At 44.3% G+C, this 26,645-nt stretch overlaps 2 protein-coding genes and 1 pseudogene across 2 annotated transcripts; 2 read left to right on the forward strand and 1 right to left on the reverse strand.

The window, feature by feature from the left end:
• The first annotated feature begins 3,052 nt into the window (after window positions 1-3,052).
• On the forward strand, window positions 3,053-7,167 carry LOC139379450 (thyroid receptor-interacting protein 6-like). Its single transcript, XM_071122262.1, has 9 exons — window positions 3,053-3,251; window positions 3,561-3,697; window positions 3,962-4,075; window positions 4,285-4,809; window positions 4,992-5,085; window positions 5,239-5,408; window positions 5,626-5,804; window positions 6,452-6,572; window positions 6,717-7,167. Exons 1-9 carry the CDS (start codon window positions 3,053-3,055, stop codon window positions 6,846-6,848), a joined length of 1,671 nt encoding a protein of 556 aa, XP_070978363.1. The 3' UTR covers window positions 6,849-7,167.
• A 5,154-nt stretch (window positions 7,168-12,321) lies between these two features.
• On the forward strand, window positions 12,322-22,467 carry LOC139379451 (thyroid receptor-interacting protein 6-like). Its single transcript, XM_071122263.1, has 9 exons — window positions 12,322-12,520; window positions 12,806-12,942; window positions 13,196-13,309; window positions 13,394-13,969; window positions 14,134-14,230; window positions 14,392-14,561; window positions 14,734-14,912; window positions 22,089-22,209; window positions 22,336-22,467. The coding sequence occupies exons 1-9, from the start codon at window positions 12,322-12,324 to the stop codon at window positions 22,465-22,467; spliced, it is 1,725 nt and encodes a 574-aa protein (XP_070978364.1).
• Window positions 22,468-24,673: 2,206 nt separating this feature from the next.
• On the reverse strand, window positions 24,674-25,703 carry LOC139379149 (somatostatin-1-like; annotated as a pseudogene).
• Between the last annotated feature and the right edge of the window lie 942 nt (window positions 25,704-26,645).

The following is a 26,645-nucleotide window of genomic DNA, read 5'->3' on the forward strand; positions in this document are numbered from 1 at the left end:
GAAGTCATTAAAGCTAGTTTATTTATTTAACTTATAATTCACTGTATCACAATCCCAGTGGGTCAGAAGTTTACAAACACTAAGGTGACTGCCTTCAAACAGCTTGGAAAATTCCAGAAAATGATATCATGGCTTTAGAAGCTTCTAATAGGCTAATTGACAATATTTCAATCAATTGGAGGTGTATCTGTGGATGTATTTCAAGGCCTGCCTTCAAACTCAGTGCCTCTTTGCTTGACATGATGGGGAAAATCAAAAGAAATCAGCCAAGACTTCAGAAAAACAATTGTAGACCTCCACAGGTCTGGTTCATCCTTGGGAGCAATTTCCAAAAGCCTGAATGTACCACATTCATCTGTACAAACAATAGCACGCAAGTATAAACACCATGGTACCACGCTGCCGTCATACCGCTCAGGAAGGAGACTCGTTCTGTCTCCTAGAGATGAACGTACTTTGGTGCGTAAAGTGCAAATCAATCCCAGAACAACAGCAAAGGACCTTGTGAAGATGCTGGAGGAAACTGGTACAAAAGTATATCCACAGTAAAACGAGTCCTGTATCAACATAACCTGAAAGGCTGCTCTGCAAGGAAGAAGCCTCTGCTCCAAAACCGCCATAGAAAAGCCAGACTACGCTTTGCAACTGCACATGGGGACAAAGATCGTACTTTTTGGAGAAATGTCCTCTGGTCTGTTGAAACAAAGTTAGAACTGTTTGGCCATTATTACCATCGTTATGTTTGGAGGAAAAAGGGGGAGGCTTGCAAACCTAAGAACACCATCCCAACCGTGAAGCACGGGGGTGGCAGCATCATGTTGTGGGGGTGCTTTGCTGCAGGAGGGACTGGTACACTTCACAAAGTAGATGGCATCATGAGGATGGAAAATTATGTGGATATGTTGAAACAACATCTCAAGACATCAGTCAGGAAGTTAAAGCTTGGTCGCAAATGTGTCTTCCAAATGGTGAATGACCCCAAGCATACTTCCAAAGTTCTGGCAAAATGGCTTAAGGACAGCAAAGTCAAGGTATTGGGGTGGCCATCACAAAGCCCTGACCTCAATCCTATAGAGAATTTGTGGGCAGAACTGAAAAAGTGTGTGTGAGCAAGGAGGCCTACAAACCTCACTCAGTTACACCAGCTCTGTCAGGAGGGACGAGCCGAAATTCACCCAACTTATTGTGGGAAGCTTGTAGAAGGCTACCCGAAACGTTTGACCCAAGTTAAACAATTTAAAGGCAATGCTACCAAATACTAATTGATTGTACTGTATGTAAACTTATGACCCACTGGGAATGTGATGAAAGATTTAAAAGCTGAAATAAATCATTCTCTACTATTTTTCTGCATGTTTCACATTCTTAAAATAACGTGGTGATCCTAACTGACCTAAGAAAGGGAATTTTTACTTAGATTAAATGTCAGGAATTGTGAAAAACTGAATTTAAATGTAGGTGTATGTAAACATCCGACTTCAACTATATGTCTTTTGATAGACTGCTGTACTAGACCCCAACCTTAAACCTGTTCAGTATTATTTCACATGACAACCTATGAGAAAGCGACATACTTTGAACATTACAATAAGTTTATTTGATTTTTGATGTCAACATTCCAGACCTTAATCAATGCAAAAAATTAAGTAGCTATCATTTTACAGTACATGTGTGACATTGTAAGAAATAGGTCTTTAAATGATCCAACAGGAAGAAGAGGGGCTGCTTGGTGATGGTGAGGAGGCGGGCTAACATGATGTGAAGGTCTTCCAATAGAAGTTCCGGCATCCTGCCTTGCGTTCCCGTTGGTTGAGGGGTAGCTGGCGCACCACCTCCGACCTCACCCAGAGTGCTGCCTCCAGGTCTGGTAGAACCTCGTTTTCCCCTGCTACTGTGGTCATCAGGTCCAACATCTTCAGCAGGAGGATGTGGGAGAGGTCCTGTAGAGTAGAAAACAATATAATAAAATACAACTACAGAAACCACTACCTGACTGGCACCATGGATATGGCCATGTATATTTGATCTTCTTTGTTGCCAGACTCCATAACATGATGGTTTTCTTGGGACCACTTATTCTGTCAGTTATTCAAGGACCAAAACATTATCAGAAGCTTCATCAAATCATTTAACAAGTACAAGTTATGGTAATTTAATCTGACCAGTCCTCTTGAAATGGTATCACTTTTGAGCTGACTATATTACAGAATATCTTTCAAGAATGAATAAAAAACTATGCACATTTACCCTGTTTATACCTGGTTCAAACATGCGTCCTTTTTTGTTGTGGGACAAGCCATAGATCTCGCACCTGTGGTATCGTGCACGTGTTTTGTTCTTTGAGTGTGTGTGTTGGTGCACTCTGTGGAACATAGTGGTATACTACATAGCTGGATCAATGAGTTAGCCAGCCAAATGTAATGAACATCCAGAAATAACTTCATTTTCTGGTTCATTAAGGGAGTTAAACTTTGATGTGTTTTTTTCTGTTGCTGAGTCAATTAGACCAGGGTTTCCCAAACACGGTCATGCCCCGCCCCCAGGTGAATCGTTTGGCTTTTGCCCCAGTACTACACAGCTGATTCAAATAACCAGCTCATCAAGCTTTAATTATTTGAATCAGCTGTGTATTGCTAGGGCAAAAATAAAAACATGCACCCAGGGCAACCCTGAATCAGGCCACGCACATTTCAAGTTTCTTTCCTGAGAATACAGTTCTTTCTGAATAATTATTCAAGGTAGCTGGCTAACTCCTTGATCCTGCTTTGTGGTATACCCCTCTTGTGTCTTTGTCTGCTGGAATTCCCTTATGGTTGGTAATGGTACTCTCTTGCTGCTTCTCAACTATAAGACTATTGTTAATCTGCGTATGTGAGTTGACACAGGACATCCAGGTTGAAGCATCATTGGGTCCCCAGTGCTTACCTGTGACCTAAATAAGGCACCCGTTTAAAAAAAAAAAAATTATGAGAAACTTATTAATACCAACATATTTTAAAACACCTGCACAACAGTTTAATCACGACAACCTATTTTTTTTCAGAACCCTGACATGTCTGGTCCTACCTGGCCGACTCAGAAGACTCCTGGTAGCCCGGAGAGACCCGTCCCCCAGATGTCCGACTCTGAACCAGCCGTGTACAGACAGCCGCCCAAGAAGGTCTCCTCGGATGCCAGGTCCAAGTATGTGGTCCATGACCAGAACAGAGGAGGAGGAATGGCCACTAGGTACTTGGCTACTGGACCCACAGGTAAGAACATGGTGATGGGCCTTACATTACACTGGGCTTGTCTTGTGTGAAACCTTGCTATAATGAGAACTTGTGATGGATTTTTGTGAAAATCAGAAGTCCGTTATTCTGTAGCTCAAGCCTTGGAGTAGAACGTTGGACCTGACACACTACTGAGTACATCAACCCCTTTGGTGATTAGTTCTTGATGTAAATAAACATCTTGAAGTAAATAAATGTTTGTCATGTGATTAATGTTAAGTGTGTACCCTGTGGTTATTAAGTCTTGTTTGTAAATGTAAAGTGCACTGTTTTGTATGTGTTCTACAGCTGGGCCCATGCAGCACCACCACCAAGAGGACCCAGGGTTTCACCCTAAATCTAATGACCACTACTACCAACCACCTCCCCACCGGCTTGAAGAAGACCAATCCTTGAACCCTCACATGGACCGCTACCAGCTGATGGTAGGTTGTAATTGCTTCTGTAGCCTGGAATTCCCACTGACTATTAGTCCATTTCACCATAGTGTTTAGTGTAGTTTCTAGGCAAAGATTTGTATTCATTTAATTTTGTTATAAAGCCAGAAATTACTCATAATATTCAAATGTATTTGGACAATGGACAAACACATCTGGCCATTATTTATTTTTTGTATACCTATTCATCTCCTTCTGTTGACATTTTATTAAGGAATCCATCTTATGTGATCCTGCTAATTTTTTTAAAAGCAACTTGCACCTCCTGAGAAGCTGATTGGACACCACTCCAACATTGAGGGAGAGATTGACTCGCTCACCTGCATGCTGGCTGATCTGGACAGCTATTCACTAAACAGCACACAGGTAGGCTACCTGACTACATGGGACTGTGAGGAATAAAGGTTTCCTTTGAGACTTAATACAGAAGCATAAGACTTTGTTTACGCTTTCAGACAGCTATGAAAACCTCTATCACTGGTTCCTCTGGATATTTAGGCCTCGGTTGTTAGTTACATTGTAAGTACTGGATTAAAAAATATATGTATGTATGGTCTCTTTCCATTCTTTTGCAGCTGTACGACAACGTGCCTTACAACAAAACCTCAGGCCAGTCAGGAGCCCCATCTCAGGGATGGCCGTCTATGGGTTTCCCTCCTCAGTCCACGGACCATCCTGCACCCCCAAACCCCAGTGATCCCCACCAGGGTCTCCAGTACTTCCCCCAGCCAGACTACACTGACGCCCAGGTCTCCAAACCCTACCCCCAGCATGTCCCTGCCTCCTACACTACCGCCTCCACCCCTACTGGCCCGAGGTTCAGTGTCCAGGTCAAAACAGCCCAGCCTATCACCTACTCCCAGACTGGTAGGCAAGCCGAGCAGGGTTACACCCCTCCCCCACACCGACAGCACATGTTGCGGAACTCGCCCCAGAATCTCGCTTCCGAAGCCCAGGCGCAGGACTCCGACAGGAGCTTCAAGGGGAGTGTCGCAGGGTCTGGCGTGAAAGCCTCCCAGAGTCCCACTCCCAAAAGAGGCCCAGAGACTCATCAATCAGGGTCAGGCTCGGCACTGAGCTCCGCCTGTCAGCCCAGTAAGGTGTGTGTCTGTGGAGTTCAAACATCTACTACTGTTTGTGGTTTCTCCAAGATAAACTATGGTCCTTTTTGAATACTTGTATCTCCAGTCTTTTGGTTTCACTGATCTAAATGGGAAAGTGAAATCTAAATGCTGAACGTTATTTTTTATATTTCCTGGAAAATGTTCATCTATTTGTTCAGCAGGGGACAGCAGCTCTGAGACAAGAGGAGTTGGATGGGCTCACAAAGAAGTTGGTGTATGACATGAATCATCCCCCTACAGAGGAATACCTTGGTACGTTCCTCTTTCTAATAAAATTGTATGTCCTTTGTCAATAACAGTCCAGTCAACACATCTTAATTTCCCCTTGGGCGACACAGTTCATTTCAATTCCACAATATGTCCCTCCCATTTTCCTCATCTCTTCTCCCCTTTCAATACTACCAGGTAGCTGTGCATGTTGCGGTGGCAACGTCCTTGGCGACGTTAGCGGCTGTATCGCCATGGAGCAGGTGTTCCACGTGGAGTGTTTCACTTGCATCACCTGCCACTCCCCTTTCCGGGGGCAACCGTTCTACGACCTGGACAAGCAGAGCTACTGCAAGAGCTGTTACATTGTGAGTGGCTGTCACTGACGGTCCTCTTTATGTATTGAGAAGTCTCTTCTCCCTCTCTTTTGTTCTACATTTCTTTTTAGCAGTAGTCTCTCAATTCATCAGTTGCTCTTTTTTGTTCTTTCTCCGTATCTATTGGATTCTCTCACACACACACACACACACACACACACACACTATTATGTCTGAACCTGTGCTGCCCCTCTCCCTCCCCCCTCAGAGTGTCCTAGAGCGCTGTTTTATGTGCTCCAAGCCCATCCTGGACCGTATCCTGCGGTCCATGGGCAATGCCTACCACCCACGCTGCTTCAACTGCGTGGTGTGTGGCTGCTGCCTGGACGGTGTGCCCTTCACCGTGGACGCCACCTCCCAGATCCACTGCCTAGACGACTTCCACAGGTCAGCAACATGGATAGGAAACGCTTACTCGGCGCCAGATACTGACTGTACTTTATTTTTAATTTTTACCCAATTTCATGATATCTAATTGGCAGTTAGTTTTGTCCCATCGCTGCAACTCTCGTACGGACTCGGGAGAGGTGAAATCACAACCCCGCCAAGCCCCACAGATTCTTGACACACTGCTCACGTAATCCTGAAGCAAGCTGCACCAATGTGTCGGATGAAACGCTGTAGAACTGGCGAGGGTGTCGGCGTGTATGCTTCCGGCCTGCCACACCTTATCCCATCGCTAGAGCGCGATTGGATAAGGACATCCCGGCAAGCAAAACCCTCCCCTAACCCTGGGTTGGACGCTGGGCCAATTGTGCGCCTCCTCACGGATGTTGAACCCGAGGTTGTAGTGACATCTCAAGCAGTATCTTAAACTGCTGCACCACTCAATCAACTCATGTGTAAACCCTGAACTCAAAGCATAATTCAAAGTTTAATTGATCAAGTCTCCCATTGATCAATTAATTTCTGAATGACACTTTACGAGTAATGTGTCTATTGGACAGATTATTATATCTGATTTTAAGTTTTCCACCCTCGGAGCTCTGATGTTAGCGTTGACATGGGTACTTCCTGCGTCCTGTCCCACACAGGAAGTTTGCCCCTCGCTGCTCAGTGTGTGGCCAGGTCATCATCCCCGAGCCGGGCCAGGAGGAGACGGTCAGTATAGTGGCGCTGGGCCGCAACTTCCACGTCAAGTGCTATGTGTGTGAGGTGAGAGGTCACTGTGTTAGTAAAACGGTCACTCAAGTTGAATGATATTTACAGTTTGGCAGGCCATGTTAAATGTTCACAGCCCCCTCAATTGAACCTAATCCAGTGTTCCTGGATTGACCCTGTGTGATATGTCTCCTCCAGGAGTGTGGTCTGCTCCTGTCCTCTGAGGGTGAGGAGCGAGGCTGTTACCCCCTGGACGGTCACATCCTGTGTAAGGGCTGCAGCGCCCAGCACATCCAGAACCCCTCCGCCAACATCTCCACTGACCGCTAACCAACTATGGAAAATCCCCTCTTACCTTTAATTGATGACCCGCCAACCCTTCCATTACTTTCACCTGCTCTGGGGTAAAAGTTGCCCTAAGGAACAGATCTGGGATCAGTTCTACCCCCTCTGATACATAACCTTAACCACAAGGAGGAAATGTTAACCTGACTTGAAATCAGTCTCGAAGGGCAACTTCATCCTCATAGTTGTTCGTTATTCTTCAGATGCCCAAAGCTGTGGAATTAGTAGTAGGCCTACTACTGAATCTCAACCTGACAGTCTTCAATGTCAAGTAAAATTAAATAATGACTTCATAAGGTTTATAGGTACAGGGTATTGAAACGTGGATGGACGTAAGTTCAACCCATTTTCCTTATCTTCTGCTTTACACTATCCTCTATCCCTACTCCCTTTCCACTCCACCTCCTTCCCCTCAGTCCCATACCAGTACTGTATAGAGCCCCTGACCTGCAGGCAGCAGGGGTTGCACCACTGCTTCTCACCCACACGATCCTGCGTGTTGCACACTCTCTCACACACACACACACACACACACACACACACACGATCCTGCGTGTTTCACACTCTCACACACACACACGATCCTGCGTGATGCACTGTTTTCACACACACACACACACACACACACACTGTCCTGCCCAACAAAGGTGGGACATTGAAGGAGCTCTATGTAAAATGATTGTGGATGTGGAGGATGATAAGGAGGTGATGTTGAGGAATACAAAGTCTTCCTGGCTGTGAGGTAACTGACTAGTCCAGATAATGGAACACATATGGAGACCAAGTGGGTGTGGTGCAGTGAATAGAGTTTTTAGAAAGTAGACGGATGGAAAGATTGACTTGACTCAACTCGTTCTTTTCCCAATGCTTTGATCTCATTGGATGTTAACACAGCCTACATACTGTCTTATAATATCTTGCACCACATGTCAGAACAGAACATCAATATTTTATTCCACAGGACAGTGATTAGTATAATGATAATTGGTACTGCATTTTAGGGAATGTTATGCTAGTCCAAACCCCCTCTTTTAAAATGTGAATGTGCTTTTTAGATATTTTTCCTTGTTTAACATTTGGGTTGATTTGATACTTTACAATGAAGAGGAATAAGGCACAATGCAGTATGCTTGCCATTGTCTTACTGAGAAACCGGGTTCTCCATACTGGCCACATGGGCTGAGAATGTCCTCTTGTGTTCACTTTGGGTTTTTGTTTAAGCTTAGCCTTAGGAGTTTGATTTATGGTTTGCACAATTTGATTTGAGTTTGAAGTGTGTATGATTAGCTATTTTTCATCCCTAATGACAATGTAGTATGTGATCAATACAATAAACCATCCTTTTTTTCAGCAAACTACATCATGTGTATGTCTTTTGATAGATCGCTGTACCTATTCAGTATTATTACACAGGACAACCTGTCACAAACCTACCAGATGAGCTAAATTACTTTTATGATTGCTTCGAGGCAAGTAACACTGAAACATGCATTTGAGCACCAGCTGTTCCGGACAATTTTGATCCCGTTCTCTGTAACTGATGTGAGTAAGACCTTTAAACAAGTCAATATTCACAAGGCTGCAGTGTCAGATGGCTTACCAGGATGTGTGCTCCGAGCATGCGCTAACCAACTGGCAAGTGTCCTCACTGACATTTTCAAACGGTCTATGTTTGAGTGTGCAATACCAACATGTTTTAAGCAGACCACCATGTACCCCGTACACTAAGATAACCTGCCTAAATGACTACTGACCGTAGCGCTCACATCTGTAGCCGTGAAATGCTTTGCAAGGCTGGTCGTGGCTCACATCAACACCATTATCCCAGATACCCTAGACCCACTCCTAATTTGCATACCGCACCAACAGATCCACAGGTGACGCAATCCCTATTGTACTCAACACTGCCCTTTCCCACCAGAACAAAAGGAACACATATGTGAGAATGCTGTTCATTGATTACAGCTCAGCGTTCAACACCATAGTGCCCTCATAGCTCAACACCAAGATAAGGACCCTGGGACTAATTACCTCCCTCTGCAACTGGATCCTGAACTTTCTGACGGGCCGCCCCCAGGTGGTAAGGGTAGGGAACACCACATCCACCACGCTGGTCCACAACACTAGGGGCCCTCAGGTGTGCGTGCTCAGTCCCGTCCTGTACTCCCTGTTCACTCATGACTGCATGACCAGGCACAGTCTCCAAATCCAAGTGTACCAATGACAGTGATCACCGACATTGAGACAGCCTATAAGGAGGATGTCAGAGACCTGACCGTGTGGTGCAAGGACAACAACCTCTCCCTCAATGTGATCAAAACAAAGGAGATGATTGTGAACTACAGGAAAAGGAGGACCGAGCACGTCCCCATTCTCATCGACAGGCTTTAGTGGAACAGGTTGAGAGCTTCAAGTTCCTTGGTATCCACATCACCAACGAACTGTCATGGTCCAAACACAGTCTTGAAGAGGGCACGACAAATCCTATTCCCCCTCGAGCCTGTAAAGATTTGGCATCGGCCCTCAGATCCTCAATGTTCTACAGCTGCATCATCGATAGCATCCTGACTGGTTGCACCACTGCCTGGTATGGCAACTGCTCGGCCTCCGACTGTAAGGCACTACAGAGGGTAGTGCGTACGGCCCAGTACATCACTGGGGCCAAGCTTCCTGCCATTCAGGACCTCTATAACAGGTGGTGTCAGAGGAATTCCCTAAAAACTGTCAGAATCCAGCCACCCCAGTCATAGACTGTTCTCTCTGCTACTGCACGGCAAGCGGTACCAGAGCGCCAAGTCGATGTCCAAAAGGCTTAACAGCTTCTATCCCCAAGCTATAAGACTCCTGAACAGCTAATCAAAGGGCTACCCAGACTCCTCTTTTACGCTGCTGCTACTCTCTGTTTATAATCTATGCATAGTCACTTTAACTCTACCTACATGTACAAATTACCTTAACTTACCAGTGCCCCCGCACATTGACTCTGTACCGGTACTACCTGTTTACAGCCTTGCTTGTTATTTAATGCTGCTGTTGAATTATTTGTTAATTTTATTTAACTTTTTTTCTTAAAGCATTGTTGGTTATGGGCTTGTAAGTATGCATTTCACTTCAAGGTCTACACTTGTATTTGGCACGTGACGAATAAAAAGTTTGATTTGAAAAGCAGGACATTAAGTTTATTTGATTTGACGTCAAGCATACACCAACAATCTAGACCTTAAACAACACAACAAATTAAGTAGCTGTCATTTACAGTCCCTGTGTGACACTAAGAAATAGGTCTTTGAGTGATCCAACAGGAAGAAGAGGGGCTGCTTGGTGATGGTGAGGAGGCGGGCTAACATGATGTGAAGGTCTTCCAATAGAAGTTCCGGCATCCTGCCTTGCATTCCCGTTGGTTGAGGGGTAGCTGGCGCACCACCTCCGACCTCACCCAGAGTGCCTCCTCCAGGTCCGGTAGTACCTCGTTCTCCCCCGGGGCTGTGGTCATCAGGTCCAACATCTTCAGCAGGAGGATGTGGGAGAGGTCCTGTAGGGAACGAGTAGAAAACAATAGAATGTAAATTAAACTGCAGAAACAACTACCTGACTGGTAACATGGCAATTACCTTGGATATTTGAACTTCTTTGTTGCTAGACTCCATAACATGTTTTTCATGGGATCCCTAATTCTGTCAGTAATTCAAGGATCAAAACATTAGAAGCTTCATCAAATCATTTAACAAGTAGAAGATATGGTCTTTTAATCTGACCAGTCCTCTTGAAATGGTATAATTTTTGAGGAAAAAGCCCATCCAGCCAAACAGCTACCTACCTCATCTTTGTTTTCTGCTTTCGCACCCCTGTATTTCTACTTGAACATCCTCATCTGCACATATATCACTCCAGTGTAAATTGTTAAATTGTAATTACTTCGCCACTTTTGGCCTATTTATTGCCTTACCTCCTTAATTCATTTGCACACACTGTATACAAATCTTTCGATTGTGTTTGTGACTACGTATGTTTATCCCTTGTGAAACTCTGGGGTGTTTTTGTCTCACTGCTTTGCTTTATCTTGGCCAGGTCACAGTTGTAAATGAGAACTTGTTCTCAACTGGCCTACCTGGTTAAATGTGAAAAAAATATATACATATATTACAGAATATCTTTCTTTTTTAAAAATATTTTTTTCCCCAATTGGTAGTGTCTACTGTCTTATCACTGCAACTCCCGTACGGACTCAGGAGAGGCGAAGGTCGAAAGCCATGCATCCTCCGAAACACAACGCAATCTAGCCACACTGCTTCTTGACACAACACATATCCAACCCGGAAGCCAGCCGCACCAATGTGTTGTAGGAAACGCCATGCACCTAGCGACCTGGTCAGCGTGCACTGCGCCTGGCCCACCACAGGAGTCACTAGTGTGCGGTGAGACAAGGATATCCCTGCTGGCCAAACCCTCCCGAACGACGCTGGGTCAATTGTGCGCCTCCCTATGGGCCTCCCGGTCGCGGCCGGCTGAGGCAGAGCCTGGGATCAAACCCAGAATATCTGGTGTCACAGCCTTAGACCACTGCGCCACCTGGGAGGCCTTTACAGAATATATTTCAAGAATGAATAAAAACGCTATACACATTAGCCCTGTTTATACCTGGTTCTAACAATCATCCTTTGTCCTTGTGGGATAAGCCATAGGTCTCACATATGAGGAATTTGTGCATGTGTTTTATTTTTTGAGTGTGTGTGTTGGCGCACTCTATGTAACAGAGTGGTAAACTACATAGCTGGATCAATGAGTTAGCCAGCTAACTTTGATAAACAACCAGAAATAACTATTCACTTTCTGGTTCATTACAATTAAGGACCTTAAACTTAGATGTTTCTTGTTGAGTCAATTAGACCAGGGTTTCCCAAACACGTTCATGCCCCGCCCCCAGGTGTATGTTTTGGCTTTTGCCCTAGCACTACACAGCTGATTCAAATAACCAACTCATCAAGCTTTGATTATTTGTATCAGATGTGCATTGCTAGGGCAAAAACAAATAAAAAAAAGGGAAACCATGAATCAGGTCATGTCCATTTTTAAGTTTCTTTCCAAAGCACACAGTTCTTTCTGAATATTTAGGCAAGTTGATCCTTCTTTGTTGTATACCCCTCTGGTGTCTCTGTATAATGGAATTCCCTTATGGTTGGGAATGGTGATATCTTCCCAAACCTATTGTTAAAAAAGTATGTGAGTTGACATAGGAAATCCAGGTTGAAGCATCTCTGGGTTTACAGTGCTTACCTGTGATGTAAATATCCAAACAGAAAGTATGTTGGTGTGGCAGTGACAAATCTTCTTTCCAAAATAGGACAGTCCAGCATTTTTATTTTTATAAGAACCTTATTAATACCAACATGTAAGTGTTATGTTATAGTTTTAAATTGTAACAGTTTAATCACTGCAACCTTTTTTTCAGAACCCTGACATGTCTGGTCCTACCTGGCCGCCTCCGAAGACTCCGGGTAGCCCGGAGAGACCCGTCCCCCAGATGTCCGACTCTGGACCAGCCGTGTACAGACAGCCGCCCAAGAAGGTCTCCTCGGACACCCGGCCCAAGTATGTGGTCCATGACCAGAACAGAAGAGGAGGAATGGCCACTAGGTACATGGCTTCTGGACCCACAGGTAGGAACACGGTGGTGGGCCTTACATTACACTGGGCTTGTCTTGTGTGAAACCTTGCTATTATGAACTTGTGATGGACTATTGTGAAAATCAGAAGTCCGTTATTCTGTAGCTCAAGCCTTGTAGAAGAGCGTTGGACCTGACACACTACTGAGTACATCAACAGCTTTGGTGATTAGTTCTTGATGTAAATGTTTGTCATGTGGTTCATGTTAAGGGTGGACCCTGTGGTTATTAAGTCTTGTTTGTAAATGTAAAGTGCACTGTTTTGTATGTGTTCCACAGCTGGGCCCATGCAGCACCGCCACCAAGAGGACCCAGGGTTTCACCCTAAATCTATTGACCACTACTACCAACCACCTCCCCACCGGCTCAAAGAAGACCAATCCTTGAACCCTCACATGGACCGCTACCAGCTGATGGTAGGTTGTAATTGCTTCTGTATCCTGGATTTCCCACTGATTATTGGTCCATTTCACCATGGTGTTTAGTGCTGTTTCCAGGCAAAGATTTGTAGTAATTTTGTTATGAAGCCATAAATCGCTCATCCCATATTCAAATGTATGTGGACAAACACATTTTCAGATTTCTACATTTTCTATCTATCCATCTCTTGCTGTTGTGACATTTTATAAACTCACCCATCTTCATGTGATCCTGTCCAAAAAAATTCAGCACCAGGGACGTCCTGAGAAGCCGATTGGACACCATTCCATCATCGATGACGAGATTGACTCGCTCACCTGCATGCTGGATGATCTGGACAGCTATTCACAAAACAGCACACAGGTAGGCTACCTGACTGATGACATGGGACTGTGAGGAATGCATAGAGAATATATATATTAATGGTCCCTTTCCTTTCTTTTGCAGCTGTACGACAATGTGCCTTACAACAAACACATCACAGGGGACCGCTACAAACCCTCAGCCCAGCCAGGAGCACCCTCTCAGGGCAGGTTGTTCATGGGTCTCCCACCTCACCCCCAACACCAGTATCGTCCTACACCCCCATTCCCCAGAGATCCCCTGTACTTCACCCAGCCAGACTATGCCGATGCCCAGGACTCCAAACCTTACCCCCAGCCTGTCACTTCCTCCTACACTACAGCCTCCACCACTACTCGCCCGAGGATTAGCGTCCAGGACAAAACAGCCCAGCCTGTAACCTACTCCCAGACAGGTAGGCAAGCTGAGCAGGGTCACACCCCTCCCCCACACCACCAGCACGCTTTGCGGCCCTCGCCCCAGAATCAGACTGTCCCTCATGGCTGGTACCCTTCCAACCCTGCTTCCCAAGCCCAGGAGCTGCACTCTGAGAGGGGTTACAAGGGGAGTGCCGCAGGGTCTGGAGGGAGAGTCACCAAGTGCCCCACGTCCAATAGAGGCACAGAGACTAAAAAATCAGGGTCATGCTCGGTACCAAGCTCCGCCTGTCAGCCCAGTAAGGTGAGTGTCTGGAGTTCAAACGTCAACTGTTTGTGGTGCCTCTAAGATAAACTATGATCCTTTTTGAGTACTTGTATCTCCAGTCTCTTGGTTTCACTGATCTAAATGGGAAAGTAAAATTCTCTATGCTGATTTTTCTGGAAAATGTGCATTTATTTGTCCAGCAGGGGACAGCAGCTTTGAGACCAGATGAGGAGTTGGACCAGCTCACTAAGAAGTTGGTGTATGACATGAATCATCCCCCTACAGAAGAATACTTTGGTACGTTCCGCTTTCTTTCTAATAAAATTGTATGTCCTTGGTAAATAACAGTCCAGTCAACATATCTGAATGTCGCCTTGGGCGACAAAGTTAATTTCAATGCCACAATATGTCCCTCCCATTTGCATCATGTCTTCTCCCCTTTCCCTCCATACTACCAGGTCGCTGTGCACGTTGCGGTGACGACGTCCTTGGCGACGTTAGCGGCTGTATCGCCATGGAGCAGGTGTTCCACGTGGAGTGTTTCACTTGCGTCACCTGCCACACCTGTCTCAGGTGGAAACCGTTCTATGCCCTGGACAAGCAGAGCTACTGCGAGAGCTGTTACATTGTGAGTGGCTGTCACTGACTGTCCTCTCTAGGTATTGAGAAGGCTCTTCCTATTCTTGTTCTACATTTCTTTTTAGCAGTAGTCTCTCAATTCATCAGTTGATCTCTTTTGCTCTTTTTCACCGTCACCTCCATCGATTGGATTTGTGCTGCGCCTCTCCCTCCCCCCTCAGACTACCCTAGAGCGCTGCTCCAAGTGCTCCAAACCCATCCGGGACCATATCCTGCGGTTCATGGGCAAGGCCTACCACCCGTGCTGCTTCAACTGCGTGGTCTGTGGCTGCTGCCTGGACGGTGTGCCCTTCACCCTGGACGCCACCTCTCAGATCCACTGCCTAGACGACTTCCACAGGTCAGCAACACAGATTGAACACACTTCCTCTGTGCCAGATACTGACTGTATTTTAATTTTCACCCCCAATTTCATGATATCCGATTGGTAGTTAGTCTTGTCCCATCGCTGCAACTCCCATACAGATTTTTTTTAGACCTTATTACCGGACCAGCTAATTATCTACTAGCTATTTAGTCATTGTTAGCTACTGCTAGCTGTCTTTACCTTTTTTAGCTCAGACACCAGCCGCTTCATTCTGGATAGCACGGATAATACCTGCCAGTCTGCACAGCGCGATATCAGCCCTGAGCATATCGAACTGCTTTTTTACCCTCACTACATCACTGGATTCCTGCTGCAAGTTCTGGACCATTACACCAGATCATCGCAGGTAGCTGTTACCGATTTGTTATTGTGGCTAACGCCCTTGTCCAGAAGCTGCACGAGCTAGGCCCATCTCCCGGCTAGCAAACAAAGTACACCAACTACAATACCTCTCTTGCCATTTGGCCTGGACCCTTTATCGACAGCCCCGCCGATCCATCATGGCTGGTCTGCTGAAGTAATTAGGCCGATGTGCCTCTGCATCGTGGATGTTGAAGACACATCTATCCCCGGCCCGCTAGCTTGTCTCCCGCTCGCCTAGTGTCGTAACGACTGCCGAACGGCTCCCTGTTTCGTCTATTGCTGCTCATTGGACCCTATGATCACTCGGCTACACAATTGATGCCTGCTGGACTGTTCATTAACACGGTACTTCATTTTGTTTACCAGCCTAGAACTCAGGCCCTGTGTGTAGCTAACTGACCGTCTTTGCCCCTTCATCGCCATTTACCCTTTGTCTTACCTGTTGTCTTTGCTCTCCTGTGATTGCTTTATGCCTCATGTCAATATGCCTTGTATACAGTTTAGGGCAGCACTCATTGTTTTATCTTCTTAGGGCTATGCTCCTTTTCCCCCAGAATGACATGCCCAAATTAAATTGCCTGTTGCTCAGACCCTGAAGCCAGAATATGTATATAATTGGTACCATTGGAAAGAAAACACTTTGAAGTTTGTAGAAATTATAAAATAATGTAGGAGAATTTGTCTTTTTGAGACCATGGTCTTACAAAGGCAAGTATAAGGGCATACTCAATTCTAGCTCCCAGGATGCAATTCCTATGGCTTCCATAGGGTGTCAGCAGTCTATTTTCAAGGATTCAGACTTGTAACTTCCAAAATGAATAAGAAATATCAGTTGTACTACAGGGACAGTTTTGGAAATTTGTTTTTGGGCATGCCATGAAGACAAGACGCACCTGCTAAAATCGGTTTGGACATACTACTTTCCGTAAGAAATATTATAGTTTACATTTTAAGGTATCTGAGGAGTAAATAAATGTATTTTGACTTGTTGAAACAAAGTTTAGGGGTAGATTTTCAGATTCCTTTCTCTGCAGTTGAACGAGTGGGTTACTCAAATCGATGGCGCCAGCTAAACTGACCTTTTTGGGATATAAAGAAGGATTTTATCTAACAAAAGGACACTACATGTTATATCTGGGACCCTTTGGATGACAAATCAGAGGAAGATTTTCAAAAAGTAAGTGAATATGTAATCACTATTTGTGAATTTATGAAACCGATCTAAAATATTTAGATGTGGGGCGCCGTCCTCAAGCAATGGCATGCTTTCGCTGTAATAGCTACTGTAAATCGGACAGTGCAGTTAGATTACCAAGAATTTAAGCTTTCAACCGATATAAGACACTTGCATGTACCTAAATGTTTAATCAGAATTACGGATATTACATTTTGAATTGCACGCCATCCAGTTTCACTGGAAGTTTTCCTGCTAAGCGGTATGCCTAGCCCTTTACTGCGGAGCCCCTATTCCCTCAACATGTCAGATAGCCATTTTGTCCCATCCCCCACACATGTGGAGACCGCACCTAGCTTAAAACCTGTTATGCCCACCCCCGTTCAGCTGAAAAGGTGGCGCAGGGAATTCAAAAATATTCTTTAGAAATATTTAACTTTCACACATTAACAAGTCCAATACCTCAAATGAAAGATAAACATCTTGTTCATCTACCCATGTCCGATTTGTAAAATGTTGTACAGCAAAAACACAAATATTTATGTTAGACCACCACCAAATCAAAGGGAAAACGCAGCCATTTTTTCCAGCCAAAGATAATCACAAAAGCAGGATTGGAGATAAAATGAATCACTAACCTTTTGAAAATCTTCATCAGATGACACTCATATAACATGTTACACAATACATTTATGTTTTGTTCAATAATATGCATGTTTATATCCACAAATCTCGGTTTACATTGACGCCATGTTCAGAACTGCCTCCAAAATATCTGGAGGAATTATAGAAAGCTACGCCAGATAACAGATACTCATCATACATTTTGACTATGTTCTACATATAATTAAAGATGCACTGGTTCTTAATGCAACCGCTGTGTCAGATTTTTTTTAAATAACGTTACGGAAAAAGCCTAACATTGCAATAATCTGAGACAGCGCTTAGACGTAGAAGTATTTCTCCGCCATGTTGGAGTCAACAGAAATACGAAATTACAACATAAATATTCCCTTACCTTTGATCTTTCTTCAGAATGTAGTGCAAGGAGTCCTAGTTCCACAATAAATCGTTGTTTTGTTCCATAATGTCCAATACTTGTGTCCAAGTAGCTGCTTTCGCTATCACTTTCAGCTCACGTGCCCAAAAACTAACTGACTGGTCCAGGATAACTCGCACGAAAACGTCAAAGATATATTCCAGGTCGAATAAACTGACTCTCTACTTAGTTTGACCAATCTTCAGGATGTTATTATAATATATATACAATGACGTTCCAACCGGATCATACGTTTTCAGCTGGAGCCAAATGGAACGGCGGTAGCACCCACAGAGAAATGCGCCACAGGAAAATGGCGTTCTGTCGGGACACTTACTATTTCCCCTCCCATTCGGTCAAAGTTCACAGCAAATGCTCCATTCCACTTTCTACTGAATGAGGACATCTAGTGGAAGGCGTAGGAAGTGCTACCAGATCCATATATTTTTGGGAAAGGAGGGGGCGATGACGTCAATGTTGCCCCACATTCAGAATTTCACTTCTTGTTTGGAAGATTGCCTGCCCTATGAGTTGTTATACTCACAGACATAATTCAAACAGTTTTAGAAACTTCAGTGTTTTCTATCCAATAGTAGTAATAATAATATGCATATATTAGCAATTTAGGACAGAGTAGGATGCAGTTCACTATGGGCACGCAATTCATCCAAAGTGAAAATACTGCCCCCTATCCTCAACACTTTTTAACTGGCGCCTGCAACCTCATCTTCACTCAATGCCTAGGTTTACCTCCACTGTACTCGCACCCTACCATACCCTTGCCTGTACACTATGCCCTGACACTATCCTACCACACCCAGAAATCTGCTCCTTTTAATTCTGTTCCCAAAGCACTAGACGACTAGTTCAAATAGCCTTTAGCCGTACCCTCATCCTATTCCTCCTCTGTTCCTCTGGTGAAGTAGAGGTTAACCCAGCCCTGCGTGTCCCCAGTCGCTCATTTGTTGACCTTCTGTAACCTTCAAAACCATGGGGTAATTCGGGTTAATTCATGTTTTTCATCAAAGCCTCCTCCCTAAGTTTGCTTTATTCACTGCTTTAGCACACTCCTCTAACCCTGATGTCCTAGCCTTGTCTGAATCCTGGCATAGGAAGGCCACAAACTTCTGAAATTTCCATCCCCAATTATCGTCAAGATAGAACTGCTAAAGGGGGTGGAATTGCAATCTACTTTAGAGATGCAGAGTTATGTCATTCTTTCCAGGTCTATGCCCAAACAGCTTCTACTTTAACATTTATTTATTTGACCTTTTAAAAAAAAAAAATAAAAAAAACTTTTCAGCTAGTCAAGTCAGTTAAGAACAAATTCTTATCTTCAATGACGGCCTCGGAACAGTGGGTTAAATGCCTTGTTCAGGGGCAGAAGGAGAAATTTGTACCTTGTCAGCTCATGGATTCGATCTTGCAACCTTTCGGTTACTAGTCCAACGCTCTAACCACTAGGCTACGCTGCCGCTCCACCTCTTCAGAAATAAGTCCCACACTGTTGCCGCTTGTTATAGACCCCCTCCCCCCCATCCTCCTCCGCTCTAAGTTGTGCTTGGGCACTATATGTGAAATGATTGCCCCCCCCCCATCCATCGTCAGAGTATGTACTGCTAGGTGACCTAAACTGGGATATGCTCATCTAAGCTAGATGCCCTCAATCTCACACAAATTATCAAGGAACCTACCAGATACAAGGGTACCCTCATAGATATCATCATGACCAACTTGCCCTCTAAATACAGCTCTGCTGTTTTCAATCAGGATCTCAGCGATCACTGCCTCACTGTTATGGGTCCGTGGTCAAATGACCACCCCTCATCACTGTCAAACACTTCAGCGAGTAGGCCTTTCTAATCGACCTGGCCCGGGTATCCTGGAAGGATTTTGACCTCATCCCATCAGTAGATGATGCCTGGTTGTTCTTTAGAAATGCTTTCCTCACCATCTTAAATAAGCATGCCCCTTTCAAAAATTGTAGAACTAAGAACGGATAAAGCCCTTGGTTCACTCCAGACTTGACTGCCCTTGACCAGCACAAAAACATCATGTGGCGTACTGCACTAGCATCGAATAGTCCCCGCGATATGCTACTTTTCAGGGAAGTCAGGAACCAATATATACAGTCAGATAGGAAAGCAAAGGCTTGTTTTTCAAACAATTGCATCCTGTAGCACTAATTCCCCCAAATATTGGGACACCAGTCTATGGCGAATAAGAGCACATCCCACCTGCCCACTTCACTGAGGCTAGGAAACACTGTCACCACCGATAAATCCACGATAATCGATCATTTCAATAAGCATATCTCTATGGCTGGCCATGCTCTCCACCTCGCTACCCCAACCCCGACCAACAGCTCTGCAGCAGCCCAAGCCCCCCCCTGCTTCTTCTTCACAAAAAATCCATACAGCTGATGTTTTGAAGACCTGAGAAATCGGGACCCCAACAAATCAGCTGGGCTAGACAATCTGGACCCTCTCTTCCTAAAATTATCCGCTGCCATTGTTGCAACCCCTATTACTTGTCTGTTCAATGTCTCTTTGGTATTGTCTGAGATTCCTAAAGATTGGAAAGTGGCCACGGTCATCCCCCTCTTAAATGGGGGAGACACTAGACCCAAACTGCTACAGACCTATATCCATCCTGCTCTGCCTTTCTGTAGTCTTCGGAAGCCAAGTGAACAAACAGATCACCGACCATTTCGAATCCCACTGGACATTCTCTGCTATGCAATCCGGTATCCGAGCTGGTCATGGGTGCACCTCAGCCACGCTCAAGGTACTAAACAATATTATAACTACCATCGATAAAAGACAGTACTTTCCGCCAGCCGTCTTCATCGACCTGGCTAAGGCTTTCGACTCTGTCAATCACAGCATTCTTATCGGCAGACTCTAATGACTGCCTCGCCTGGTTTACCAACTACTTCTCAGAGTTCAGTGTGTCAAATCGGAGGGCCTGTTGTCCGTACCTCTGGCAGTCTCTATGGGGGTGCCACAGGGTTCAATCTCGGGCCGACTCTTCTCGGTGTATGATGTCATTCTTGCTGCTGGTGATTCTTAGATCCACCTCTATGCAGACAACACCATTCTGTATACATCTGGCCCTTCTTTGGACACTGTGTAAACAAACCTCCAAACGAGCTTCAACGCCATACAACACTCCTTCCGTGGCCTCCAACTTCTCTTTAATGCTAGTAAAACTAAATGCATGCTCTTCAACTGATAGCTACTCGCCCAACTAGCGTCACTACTCTGGACTGGTTCTGACTTAGAATATGTGGACAACTATAAATACGTAGGTGTCTGGCTAGACTGTAAACTCTCGAGACTCATAATCATCTCCAATCTAGAATCGACTTCCTATTTTGCAACAAAGCCTCCTTCACTCATGCTGCCAAACATACTCTCGCAAAACTGACTATCCTACCGATCCTTGACTTCGGCAACGTCTTTTACAAAAGTCTCCAACAACCTACTCAGCAAATTGGATGCAGTCTATCACAGTGCCATCCGTTTTGTCACCAAAGCCCCATATACTAGCCACCACTGCGATCTGTATGCATTCGTTGGCTGACCCTCGCTTCATATTCGTCGCCAAATCCACTGGCTCCAGGTCATCTAACTCTTGGCTAGGTAAAGCCCAGCCTTATCTCAGCTCACGGGCCACCATACCAACACCCACCCGTAGCACGGAATCCAGCAGAATTATTGCACTGGTTATCCCCACTTCCTTTGGCAGCCTTTCCGTCCAGTTCTCTGCTGCCAATGACTGGAATGAATTGTCAAAAATCACTGAAGCTGGAGACTTATCTCCCTCACTAACTTCAAGCGTCAGCTGTCAGAGCAGCTTACAGATCGCTGCAGCTTTACACAGCCCATCTGTAAATGGCCCATCCAACTACCTACCTCATCCCCATATTTGTTTTTGTTTTTCTGCTCGCACATCAATCACTCCAGTGTAAATTGTAATTACTTCGCCACTATGGGCTATTTATTGGCTTACCTCCTTACTTCATTTGCGCACACATTATACAGATTTTTCTATTGCGTTATTGACTGTACGTTTATTTACACCATGTGCAACTCTGTTGCTTTTGCCTCACTCCTTTTCTTTATCTTGTTCAGGTCGCAGTTGTAAATGAAAACATGCTCTCAACTGGCCTACCTGGTTAAATAAAAAACCCGGACGACACTGGGCCAATTGTGTGCCGCGTCATGGGTTTCGAACCCGGGTCTGTAGTGGTGCCTCAAGCTGTGCCTTAGACCTCTGCGCTACTCGGGAGGCCACTGACTATACTTCAGGCATGCAATCAACTAGAACACTAGCACAACAATCAGATATAATCATCTGTCCAGTAGACCCATGTCTAAAACTTAAACTCGTGAAGTGTAATTCAGAGATGAATTGATCAATGGGAGACTTGATCAATTCAACTTTGAATTATGCTTTGAGTTTATAAGTTCTAGACATGAGTCTATTGGATAGATTATTATATCTGATTGTTGTTTTCCACCCTCTGAGCTCTGTTAGTGTTGACGCTGGTGTTTCCTGTCCCACACAGGAAGTTTGCCCCTTGCTGCTCAGTGTGTGGCCAGGCCATCATGCCTGAGCCGGGCCAGGATGCGGCGGTCCGTATAGTGGCACTGGACCGCAGCTTCCACGTCAACTGCTATGTGTGTGAGGTGAGCGGTCACGTGTGTGAGTTAAACAGGTCACTCAAGTTGAATGATGTTTACAGTTGTACACAGCCCCCTCAGTTGAACCTAATCCAGTGTTCCTGGATTGACTGTTTTCTTTGTCCCCTCCAGGAGTGTGGTCTGCGCCTGTCGTCTGAGGTTAAGGGGCGAGGCTGTTACCCCTTCGACGGTCACATCCTGTGTAAGGGCTGCAGCGCCCAGCGCATCCAGGACCTCTCTGCCAATATCTCCACTGACTGCTAACCAACTATAGGAAGTCACCTCGTACCTTTAACCTATGACCCCTCAACCCTCCCATTACTTTCACCTGCTCTGGGGTAGACGTTAGAGATCTGGAATCAGTCCTACTCCTCTGATACATAACCTTAACCACAAGGGGGAAATGTTAACCTGACTGTGTCTAAGGGCATCTTCACCCCCCTTCACGTTCATCCTCTCAGCCTTTCTTTATGCTTCAGATGCCCAAAGCTGAGGAATCAGTAGTAGTTGGCCTACTATTGAACCTCAATCTGACAGTCTCCAATATGAAGTCATTATTTAATTTCCCTTGAACAGGTTTATTGGTACAGGATTACAGGTTATTGAAACATGGATTGACAATAAGTTTGACCCCTATGCCTTATCCTCTGCATCATACGATCACATTCTATCTTCCTACTCCCGTCCCACTACACCGTATTCCCTACCCCTCAGTCCCATACCAGTACTGGATAGAGCCCCTAATCTGCACCCCCACCCCCCACCCCATCCCAAACCCTTGACGGCACCACTGCTCAACTCACACACTATCCTTCATGTTGCACACTGTCTCACGCACACTATCCTTCATGTTGCACACTCTCACATACACACTATCATGCCAGACACAGGTGGGACATAGAAGGAGCTCTATGGAAAATAATGATTAATTGATATTGACAATGTGGAGGATCATAAGTAGGAACATGAGGTGATATTGAGGAAGAGGATAATGGCGAGGAATACAATATCTTCCTGGCTGTGGGGTAACTGACCATTCCAGATAATGGAACATTATATTTTGTATACCACTAAAGTCAATAACAGTGCTGACCTGCCTCAAAGTGCACATATGCAAGGTATTTCTGATTGCGTTTATATTGCAGATGGTTTTGGTTGTGGTGTGAATGTGTTTGGAGACCTTTCATTGGAGAGCAAGTGGGTGTAGTCAGTGTGTTGTGCAGTGAATAAGAGTTTTTAGAAAGTAGATGGAAAAAGAGATTAGTTAGAGAAGGAGATCACTAAAGTCGATGCTTTATTGGATGTTAATACAATATGTAGGCTGTCATCATATAATGATATCTTGCACTGTATGTCAGAACTTAACATTAATATTTTGTTCCACTGGACAGCAATTTGTGTACTGCATTTTAATAATGTTACTTGTATACCAGTTCAAACCCCCTCTTTTAAAATGTTCATGTGGTTTTCAGATGTTTTTCCTTTTTAACATTTTGGTTGATTTGATACGTTACAATGAAGATGAATAAGGTGCAATGAAATGTTTGCCCTTAAATCACTGAGAGACTGCGATCTCCATGCTGGCCACGTGGGCTGAGAACATCCTAATATGGGTTTTTGTGTAAGCTTAGCCTTAGGAGTTAGATTTGTTGGCAATGTTTAAGTAACTCTGACGGAGTTATTCCCAAATTGTAATTTGGCCATTTAGTTAGTCTTGCTGTCCTCATTTTGTCTTGTAATTTAAAAACTGCTAGTATGGTTTGATAGGTTTGAAGCTGCTCTTCCAACTACAAGAGCCTTAGAATATCAATTTATATTGTTTTCTTTGTCCAGAAATATGTTTTGTTTCAGTATTTGATTCTAAGAGTATAGGTCAATGAGCACAATGATATGAAGGTCCTTGTTTTGAGCCCTATAAGTTGCATTTTTCACTTACTTATTTATTTCAACTCCTGTTGTGCTGCTATTGTCACAAAGTTGATGTTTATCTGTGATTATGAGGGTAAGGGTCATCACTGTTTTTCACTGTGTAATTTTGTTCCACAGCATCCTATGATTATTCTGCAGTACTTATCAATATTTATCCATGAGAGGAATAGACTGAGCAGGTGGTTTGTACAATTTGACTCAAGTTAGAAGTAGGCGTGTGAATGATTAGTTTCTTTTTCCCCTCTAATGCCGATTGATCAGTAGTATGCTACGAAGACAATAAACCATCCTTTTTTTCCAGCAAACTACACCATGTGTATGTCTTGATAGACCGCTGTACTAGACCCCAACCTATGGAAAGGCACCATACTTAGAACCTTAAATTTAAGTTTATTTGATTTGAGGTCAAGCATAACCAACATTCTAGACCTTAAACAATGCCACAAATTAAGTAGCTGTCATTTACAGTACATGTGTGACAATGTAAAAAATGGGTCTTTAAATGATCCAAGGAGAAGAGGGGCTGCTTGGTGCTGGCACGCTAACATGATGTGAAAGTCATTCAAAAGAAGTTCCGGCATCCTGCCTGTATTCCCGTTGGTTGAGGGGTAGCTGGCGCACCACCTCCGACCTCACCCAGAGTGCCGCCTCCAGGTCTGGTAGAACCTCGTTTTCCCCTGCTACTGTGGTCATCAGGTCCAACATCTTCAGCAGGAGGATGTGGGAGAGGTCCTGTAGAGTAGAAAACAATAGAATAAAATACAACTACAGAAACCACTACCTGACTGGCACCATGGATATGGCCATGTATATTTGATCTTCTTTGTTGCTAGACTCCATAACATGATGGTTTTCTTGGGACCACTTATTCTGTCAGTTATTCAAGGACCAAAACATTATCAGAAGCTTCATCAAATCATTTAACATGCTTGTAGAAGTTACGATAATTTAATCTGATCAGTCCTCTAGAAATGTTTTGAGTTGACCATATGACTATCTTTTCAAGAATGAATAAAAACACACACACATTTGTCCTGTTTATACCTGGTTCTAACATGAATCGTTTGTCCTGATTTTTCTCCACATTTTTAGAGTAGACGATTAAAGGACTTATCTGATTGAGTTCTTCCTGAACACCTTCAGAGGAAGTAGGTACCCATCGTATCTGGATATGTTACAAGTGTAGATGGATTTAGACAATGAAACCTTTGAGTCTTGACATCAATATTTTACTTGAAAGAATGTCAAATAATTTGATTGCAGGGAGGGACGGGGACATTTGTTCACAATGCGGACATACTGGATGGATGAGACACATTTTACCACTGTGTCGTTGGAACGGCTACAATGTGGGCACTATCAGAATGTGGATAAGAAATGGACAAAGGACTCATGTAAGAACTAGGTATAAATGAGACTATTGACACAAGTTAGTCAGCCACTCACCTTGTCCTTGGTTGTGTCTGCTCTCTGTAGTGCATTTAGCACATCTCTGTGTGGAGCGATGCTGACCCTCGCTAGCAACACTGAAGCAGAGCCACCAGTAACACCTGTAGCTGAGAACACAGCATCTACCCTGTCCGTATGTTTGGCTATTGATTCAAATGTATATCGATTGTCCTTCAATGCTATATTCAGCAGCAATAATCTTAGACTGGATGTCCAACAATAACCAGCCTAGAGTGGAGAACAAAACAAATGGCTGGATCTGAGAGAAGGAAGGTTGTTTGGTCCACATACAAAACACAGCCCCGTTGAAGTTGCACGTAACATTGGCGCCCTCAAAATATAGATTTCTTCATCCTTGGATCACCCTCCCTCGGACGAATACAGGGATGTGATTGGTTCCTTGTACAGTGCACTACTTTTGACCAGGGCCCTGTCTGAAATGGCACCCTATTGGGAATAGTAAAGGCACCCCATCTGAGACTCATTCACAGTCTAGTGTTGGTCCAGTGTAAGGTGTTAACAGAGGAGTTTGAAGGTTGACGTCCTTCTCAGCCAGTCCCAGTGGTGGTGTGCGTCAGTTGAGATCAGCCCCACCAGCACAGATGCGTGTATCTAGAATGATGTGTGCACAGAGCTGCTAATTATATGAAGAGACTCAAATGTTGATTGGAAGGTCTGCCTACTGTCCGCTCAACCCCCCCATAGTCTCTAGCTTCTCCTTCCCCCCCATCATGTTCGCAGAAGAAGTAAGCATTCATCTCGCCAGGTGCATATTCAAACAAATAAATGTGGAAGTCGTTACCTTGTTTCAACACATGCTTTCTGTTTCATAGTTGTAACTTAAACACTCCACAAATAAAATTGAACACTTTTTTGATTTACATTTTTATTTTTGGGGGGTTTTACATCTAGCCTACATAAACTAATGAAAATGCTATTTTGTTATTTGACATATATTTTTTCAATATTCTAATGTTATCTAAGACCTTCATAAACACAGCCAAGTTATTATTTTTCCGATAGCATATCGTGTATGGCATTTATTAATTACGTTGTTAAATTGT

This window comes from Oncorhynchus clarkii, chromosome 21 (assembly GCF_045791955.1).
Source record: "Oncorhynchus clarkii lewisi isolate Uvic-CL-2024 chromosome 21, UVic_Ocla_1.0, whole genome shotgun sequence".
Classification (NCBI taxonomy): Eukaryota; Metazoa; Chordata; class Actinopteri; order Salmoniformes; family Salmonidae; genus Oncorhynchus; species Oncorhynchus clarkii.